Source organism: Glycine soja, chromosome 3 (assembly GCF_004193775.1).
Source record: "Glycine soja cultivar W05 chromosome 3, ASM419377v2, whole genome shotgun sequence".
Classification (NCBI taxonomy): Eukaryota; Viridiplantae; Streptophyta; class Magnoliopsida; order Fabales; family Fabaceae; genus Glycine; species Glycine soja.
The window spans coordinates 45693269-45701958 of record NC_041004.1 but is presented as its reverse complement, the minus strand read 5'-3'; the positions used below and the strand labels follow the sequence as shown (position 1 = coordinate 45701958).

The 8690-nt window shown below is 32.8% G+C and overlaps 1 protein-coding gene across 2 annotated transcripts; it reads right to left on the bottom strand.

Moving 5' to 3' along the window:
- Nucleotides 1-1306: 1306 nt before the first annotated feature.
- LOC114407612 (RRP15-like protein) lies at nt 1307-5725 on the bottom strand. 2 transcript variants are annotated; one of them, XM_028370788.1, is made up of 9 exons: nt 5583-5725; nt 4512-5029; nt 4327-4428; nt 4124-4205; nt 3979-3998; nt 3797-3857; nt 2308-2387; nt 1755-1862; nt 1307-1679 (listed from the first exon to the last, which is right to left on the bottom strand). In XM_028370788.1, exons 2-9 carry the CDS (start codon nt 5001-5003, stop codon nt 1617-1619), a joined length of 1008 nt encoding a protein of 335 aa, XP_028226589.1. In that variant the 5' UTR covers nt 5004-5029; nt 5583-5725; the 3' UTR covers nt 1307-1616. The 2 variants fall into 2 exon arrangements, with proteins under 2 accessions (XP_028226589.1, XP_028226591.1); XM_028370790.1 differs by having other exon boundaries at nt 5579-5714.
- Nucleotides 5726-8690: the final 2965 nt, after the last annotated feature.

Below are 8690 nucleotides of genomic sequence, written 5' to 3'. Positions count from 1 at the left end.
CTCCTTCTTCAACGGAAACTCCTTCATTTACCCAAAGTGGTCAAGTATCGACCCCAAATGCCCCACTTGCTGGTCCGTGGAATGTACCTGGAGATATACCCGACATGGACGACTTATTAGGGGTCGATTTACGTCATGATTTCTCTGTCGAGGCTGACCAAGTGGATGAAAGGGCGAATCCTAGAAGAAGAAATCCTGATAGAGCAGCTAGAAATTGGGACCGGCCATGTGGAACTTCGTCGCGGCATCACAGACATAGTGATGATTGATTAATAATGAGTTTACATTTTTTCCGCATGGTTTAACATTTTCATGTACCTTGTATTATTTTTTTCCATGTGTTTCATATTGTCTTCTACTTTGTATGATTTTATTTCATGTTAATTTAATATTATTGTCACTTCAACGTTTCAATTTATTGTGCAATGCTTTTAAAATAAATAAAAATAAATAACCATAATGTTAATGACACATAAATCAAAAGTGATCTCTTACGTAATTTAATGGCCAAATCAAAAAAGAATTGACCAAATCAAGAAGCATTTTAAAACATTTTAGGATTTCAAAATGTATTTTAGGTGAAAATGTATTTTATTGAAAATGTACTTATATATACTTCAAAAAGAGAGAATAATAAAATATAAAAAAATAACAAATAATACTAATAATAAAAATGAAAAAAATTTAAATTTTTGATAAACAAATTAAAAAATATACAATTTAGAGTGTATAAAAAATAATCTTATTGAAATTTTGGGTTGGGGGAATATAAAAAAATAACAAATAATACAAATAGCAAAAATGAAACAAAATTTAAATTTTTGATAAACAATATAAAAAATATAGAATTTTCGGGGGGGGGGGGTGTGGGAAGGGGCTGGGGGGGGGTGTGAGAAGAAGAGGCTGGGGGGTGTGGGAAGGGGCTGGGGGGGGTGTGAGAAGAAGAGGCTGGGGGGGTGTGGGAAGGGGCTGGGGGGTGTGGGGGGGGCAGGCGCCTGGTCCCTAGGCGCCTAGGGTCGCGCCTGACCCCTGGGCGCTACCCGTCGCGCCTGGTGCAGGGGCGCTACCTCCCTGTACCACGTGTCGCGTGCACAGTGGAGGCGCCGGGGTGGGGGGCGCTTTGCAATAAAAAAAGTGACCCCCTCCGAAAATAATTTCAAAAGGGCCCCTTTTTGGTAAATAATTTCTAAAAGGGGCCCCTTTTGGTGTTTTTGCCCCGGTTTTCTTGTAGATGAAAATAGAAAAAGTCCTATTACTGGAGATAATCATATTCCTAATGTAATAGGGAAAGAAAAGACAGAAAACCTTATTCAACATGTTCAGTAAATGTTATTCAGTAATGGGTGATGCATACCAAATTTTAGCCCATCAGCGTGCAACTTCGTCACTAGTCCATTCTTTTCTAACCTATTGAAGAGAAATGGAATAGGAAAAACAGATCTCTAATATTTTAAATTTCATACCAATGATTCATTGCTCGTATTAGTACACCATTGGCAGTAAAATGTATGGATAAGATACTCCTATGCCAATAACTAGAACAGTACCAATATTAAAAATCTGACAGATTGTCCAACCATGAATATCTCAATTCTGCTTGCTTGAGTTCTAAAATACTAATCTTCATCTGAACTACTATCTTCAGAAGTTTTTCCCATGTCATCTGATACATTTTTATCCTGTAGGAATGCAAAATGATTAGTGCAAGCTACCTGCGTAGCATAAAAGTAGATACAACTTCAAAGGTTACTTACAGGCATTTTGTCCCAATCCTTTAGTTTTGAACTTGTCAGCATATAGTTATCTCGTAATGGAGCCCAAGCAGGTTGTTCATCTTCTACCCGATCAGTGCTTTCCTTGGCCTGCGTATAAAAAAATCCAAACACTTTGATAATTTAACAACACAGGGAGGCTACCTCATTAAGATACATTTGTTATAATTTATTGAGAGAAAAAAAAAATGTGTATGGTAGCTAAACAAGGTATTATAGATCTAAAACATGTATCAGTTCTTCTAATAAAAAATGTGAAGGCACTGTTTCAAAACCAAATTTAACCAGTTTGACAATTTTAGGAGACTGGATAAAATATAAAAGTTCAAAATGGAAGACCAAATAATAATATATTTAGCATTACTGGTTAAACCCACTCCAACAATAGTATGTTTAGAATTTTTCCATATTCAGGATTTTGCTGCTAACAATAATAAAATACAAAAGGGTGAACTGGTAAAACTGAAATTATTGAATTGTTAGCTACGACCCAGCCAATACTGACACAAAAATAGAATGGGCAGTAGTAAATCACCTTTGTAGTGGTGCCAATTGCAGGCAATGATGGTTTCCCTAACTCTGAAAAGAAGGCTTGTTTCGTCCGTTTTCGTATCTCTGGCAGATACACATTTGATAATTAGAATTATGCACACATTAGTCATTACGAAGATTGAAATGTTACAATCCAAGAAAATAGAACGGATAGGAATGAACAAAAGAATAAAGTGAACAGAGAATCAATAATATATGTATTGTAGTTAGGGGTGGAAATGAGTCAAGCCAAGTCAAGCTTTACTAGACTTGAGCTCGGCTTGAGTTGAATATGCAAGGCTTAAGTTTGGCTCATTACTTGTCATAGGCTTTTTTTAAAGACTCAGTTTGACTTACATAAAAGTCTGGCTTGGCCTACGAGCCTATTTAAAAACCTGCTTAAAGACGTCTTTTAAGTTTTAACCAATTAATTATTTTAAAACCTAGTGAAATACTAATTAAAAAAAAACTTATAAAATTTCGTATAAGTAATGTACAAATCCAAAAATAATTGATAAACAAAATCATATTGAATTCAAGTTATTAAAACACAAAGTATATCAAAAGAAAATGAAAAAAAAAGAGCATAATATTAAAAAATATATGGATTAGAGATGATTTATACTAATATAACCAAATAAAAATATTTGAATTGTCTGAATTTAACTTGAGTCTTTTTCTTTTTAAAAATTTTTCACATGCAAGTGAATTCTCTAAACACTTTATATCACTTCATCCTGTGATTCATAATGCCATAAGAATAGTATAGATAATAGTTATTATTATTATTATCACTAATTAAACAAGCCGGCTTGCCCAGCTTAACAAGCTTTTTCTATAGTTTGGCTTTGGCCTTTTTATCTAAAAAAACTTTTTAAAAAACTTGAGCTTGACCTTTATAGTAAACAAGCCAAGCTGAGCCGAGCCTTAAATAGGCCGAGCCATAGGCTCTTGACAAGCGGCTTGGCTCATTTCCATCCCTAATTGTAGTACTACAATAATAATAATAATAAAGGGGGGATCAAGTTACTTCAAGAGTAACTTTAAAAGAATTACTCCCCATCCCTAGTAACTTTAAAATAAAGGTTAAGTGTAGTTACTCGTTAAAACCATTAGATTTCAAGAAATGAATAGTGAGGATGTGGCATACATTTTTTAGAAGTACTCTTGGAGTAACTTGATTCCTCCTCATAATCTATACTAATAATAAAGGGGATACCCACTTTTGGTGTACACATTTCATAAAACAATTTTACCCTTGCACCCTTCTTAAACTTCCACTATTCTCTTTTAAACTACAGCAACTACCACTACTCTTATATTGTCAGTTTCTTTCTTTCCAATCACATTTATTTTTTAAATTTAACCTCCCAACTTTTTGTTCTTCTTTAATTATATTTTTACTTAAAATATATCTCTTCCCTCTAGTAACAATAATAAAAAAAAAACTATTCTGAATGTTTTTCTAGGAAATACAGCATTAAACAACTAACCTTTTGCATCTTTAGTCCTTGAGGGGTCCAGCCCCCTCTGAGCAGTTTGTGCCTTATTGACCTGTAACAGGTGTGAACAAAATCTCCCGTTCAATAATGATAGAGATACAAAGAAGCAAAGAGACATGGGTAGAAACTCTAGGAAGAAACCAAAATTTAGTAAAATGTAAGTGAAAACTTACAGCATTGAACAGCTTGACCACTGAAAGTAATCCAATTTGATGCATGGTCATGACAATAGTCCAAATCAGTAACAGGAAAATGCAAGTCATCAAAAAGAATAAAAGGCCATAGATTTTTCTTTAAAAGAAAATCCAAATCATTTACCTCCTTTTGTAGCAACACTTATTAAAAACTTTTCATGTGAATCCAAGTAAGTAGCAGGTTTGACATGCCCCTTTTCTGCCAACTGTAACAAGCAATAAGATTACTATACAAGACTTAAGGGTGACAATAACTGAGGATACAAATAAATTGACAATACTACTTTGAATAACATTAAAATCAGTCAACTTGAAATTTAAAACTACCATCTGCTTTTCCTTTTTGGCCTCTCCCTTGACCTTGCGTTCTGCTTCCTCTTCTGCAAGTTTATCTACAACAAGTTTCCTTTGCCCTGACAATATTGGACCCTACAAATTATCCAAGTGTTAAAAAAACGAGTTTCCCAATGTTCCGTATAAACATAATCTTGTTGTATGATCACCTAACTTACCAACATGTCGTCAGGAACACTCTTCTTCATAAGATTCCTAAAGGCCATCTTGAATGCTCTACATCCTTCCGTGAATTTTGTAATTCCTGGCTGAATTTCATCATCATCTTCCCCTTCATCATCAGAGCTATGATAATTCATATCAGTAGCATTCTTATTCCATGTTTTTTGTGGTCCAGCAGCTCCTTCATCCTCAGACCTATCCTCACTTTCTATGCCATCCTTGTCATTTCTTTTATTGGTGATAGATGCCAGACTTTTAGGCTCTAAGGTAGCAGGGACAGTGGCCTCATCATCTTCTTCATCATCAGAATTATACTCCCGTGCTCGCTTGCGGAAAAGTTTCTTCATTTTTTTGTCTATTTTAACTTTCTTTTGTCCATGTTGTGGTGGCATCACTTTTGCTTTCTTACTTGACTTTTTATGGCCTTGCGTTTTGAAAAACTTCCTCTTACCTCTTCCAGGTTCTACCATTTTCATTTCTTCAGCCATGGAATGTTCTATTATTCAACTTCAACCTGAATATGTCACGAGTAAAGACAGGTAAAATTAACAAACTGCAGTATTCAGCATCCGCCCGAAATTAAGGGGCAAAGTACGCTATGCAAGGAATGAGACATTATTTAGTCATAAAAAGAGTGGAAATAAACCATCCAGAGCAACACAATGTCATTCCCAAACCAGCTAACAGGCAATATCTAGCCACACAAATCAATTTCATTGTATCAATGACTTTAGAAGAATATCTCAGTTCAAATACCAAGACACGCTCAACAGTAGGAACATGCCATAACTTGGTTCAAATTTCAAGTTAACACCTCACAAGCACAACTATAAGAGAACTAACATACACATTTGTTCTTAAATTTTTTTTAAAAAAAAAACCAGAAAACCATTCACAAACAAGCAAACATTAATGATAAACCTATAATTCAACATAAATAGGTTTGCAGTTTATCATAGAAAGACGAGACCTCCGAGTGCTAGCAACGAGTATTCAAGTAACATAGAGAATACATTGGAATTGAACTTGTATAATGCAATAACCGCAACAAAGAATAAATTACTTGCCGAATAGACAAATAAGGCACCAAAAGAATCGATGAGTGCTGTGAGGAAGGGTTTGCGGTGGCAGAGTGAAGAACGCGGTAAGAGCTATGAGAATAAGGGTTTGATTACTGAGACCATGCACGGGTCAATGAGTTATGGATCGGGTAGGGTGGTGGATCCTAATTCATATTTGGGTACTCTTTTTTTTTATTGGATTTAAGATTTGAGTTGGGCCGAAACTAAAGTAAAATAATGATATTTTTAAAGATTTTCCTTTTTTTTTCTTTCTAATGATAAAAACGAATTTTTCCAAATAAAAATAGATATTGGCGTATAAGATTTTTATCAAACTAAGATAAAGGATAAAATGTTGAATTCTTTTTTTCTACACAATGTTGAATTCAAACACACTTTTAGATACTTTATACTTTATAAGTTATATTCAATTTTTTTATAAATACATATTTTTTTAATTATGATATTGATAAGAAATTATTCCGTCAAGGATGTTAAACAAACAAGATGAATATTCTTTTTTTAACATAATTCATTTCATATTTAATAATCAATCAAGATAAAAATTTTAAACCACTTGAATAATAAATACAAGTCGTTATCACTTGTATCAATTATTAATTTTTAAATATATTTTTTGTAGGCACATATCAAGAATGTTTCATGTCATAAACAGAAAAACAAGAAAACCCAACCCATCCCAATAAGTCTGAAGTTAACATCAAAACTAAAGTCTTCAAGTTCTATCACCATCTTTAAGCATACTTCACATCTCTCGGTGAAGCTTCCCGCCAAGGTTAAAAATACAACTTGCTCAACCTCGATTCATTCATTGATTTAGCATCCATTAAAAAAAATCATTGATTTTTCATCTATGTTGGTCATTTTTTACTTTGGTTGACGACTAATGGGAGCAACGAATCTAGTACTCTCCGACAACTCAACCGCCCTATCAAGCTTCCCACAATATTTCAGGAACAAATCTGTTGTCACGAAGAGTCTAAATTCCAAATTAAACAAAATCTCCAACTCCATCCTATTCATCTCCTCTGTGATTACTCCTCCTACTCTAGCATAGTAGGCATTGCTATGGTACCTGTAAAATTTGCAACAACTCCTACTTATAGTGTAAGATTTGTTCTAGAATTAATGGTAGAGAACATTCGAGGTGTTTGCTTTTGTTTCTTTCTCAATGAATATCAAGAAAAAAAAAAAAAAAAGTGTATTCCTTCCTTTGGGTCGGAGATACGACACCAAAAAAAAATATTGCGCATATATGTTTAGATAAAAAAAAGGGAAGCAATTCCATCAGGTTGGGCCAATTTGGGCACAACAGTGTACGTTCAATACTTAGTAAAGTGCCTCAGGTATAAAGTAGTAGTATTTTTTTGTGCCTAGTCAGATATCAGATATATCTTTTAATTTGCTGAATCAAAGATTATTAATTTTACATACAAAATCGAATATCCTGATAAATAAATAATTTTTACTAATGTGAACACAACAGGACAAATATAAAGTAGTATATCATATACATCTGATGATAATTAATGTTGAAAATTAGCAATGTAAGTGCGTGCGTGCCACCATGTTCGGACTTAAGAGCTACACACGGTTGTCTAGGGTGTTCAAAAAAATTGGTTCCAATTGAGCCGAATTGTAACAAAATTGGATTGGTTCTTTTGAACTAGTTCAAAAAAAAATGAATATACTATTTTATAAAATCAATTTGGTTGATTGGATTGTTTTTATAAAACTAGTTCGGTTATTTAAATATTTTTTATTTTGAAAAAAATTGTTCAAAATTTAATTCAAAACTGTTTCAACCTTTAAAATTAATTTAAAAATGATTAAAAATCAGTTCAGTTTAAAATCAATATTTTAAAACTAGTTCAATTTTGAACCAGACTTTAAATTAATTTAACTATTTAGATATAAAATATAAAATCAATATTTTAAAACTAGTTCAATTTTTTTTACCAAACTAATTTTTACACACTCGTAAGAATCCTCACCCACGACCATGATCTAGTCCCAACCCAGGAGAGATTGAGAACTGCGGAAATGAAGGGAAACCCTGGAACATTGTGGTTGTTAGGAGAATGGTTGTTAGAAGTATTTAATTTCTTTTCACATGTCACACGTTACGATCAATATGTGAAAGTTTCATTCGCATAATACACATCCTAAATTCTGCTAAGTATTGGGTGAAAATGCATCATGCCATGGGAATGACGAAAAAGTCATGTAGTTACAACTTACAAGTAACTTGTATAAAATGAATCGGATATCAACTTTTTTTTTCTTAGATAGCCATTCTTAATGGTTAGTTTTTTTAGCCAGAGAATCAAACTCAATGATATTTTTATTTCCTTTTCTGTATCAACTCTTACGGAGAAATCAAGTTAAGTAATTTTAAAAGAATAATTTTTTTGTTAGTGGGAGAATGAAACCTATAACATTTTCATTCCCTTCTGTGTATCAACTTTTGTGGGAGAAATTAAGTCAAGTAATTTTTTAAAAAAATTATTTTCTATTCTGACTTTCTATTTTCTTTTTTTCTAAGTATTCTAATAAGAACTTCACATTTAACGTTAAATTAAAAAAAAAAAGGTAAGGATGAAGAACATCACTCTATATAAATTATAATAATGATCTGAGAGTATTTTTAGCTACCACTTTTTAATGAGTGTTTTTAACTATTTTTATTAGGCGGTGACACTTTTATATAGTTTTCTTAACCTCTTATCTCTCTCTACTATATTTAGTTCTAACTTGATTTTTAATATTTTTAAAAAAAATTAACAATAATTAAAATAACATTATATCAAATATAAATTATTTATCGAACATTCTAACTGTACAGACCACACATTCTCCCCCATCACAGGTTTTGTTTTGTAAGGATTGTATTTTGTATCAGATTCCATGCAAACACAGTCACTTTTAATAGGACCACTTTATTCCATACCATTCCTCCATTATTTGTTGCCTCACCCTATATACCCTCCATATATGAGCACCCTATAAGTGGATCTAATTGTATATATTCCAGTAGACTCTTTCTTCCACCTCCATTTATCTGATATACCTTGTACCAATCTTTAAAGATTG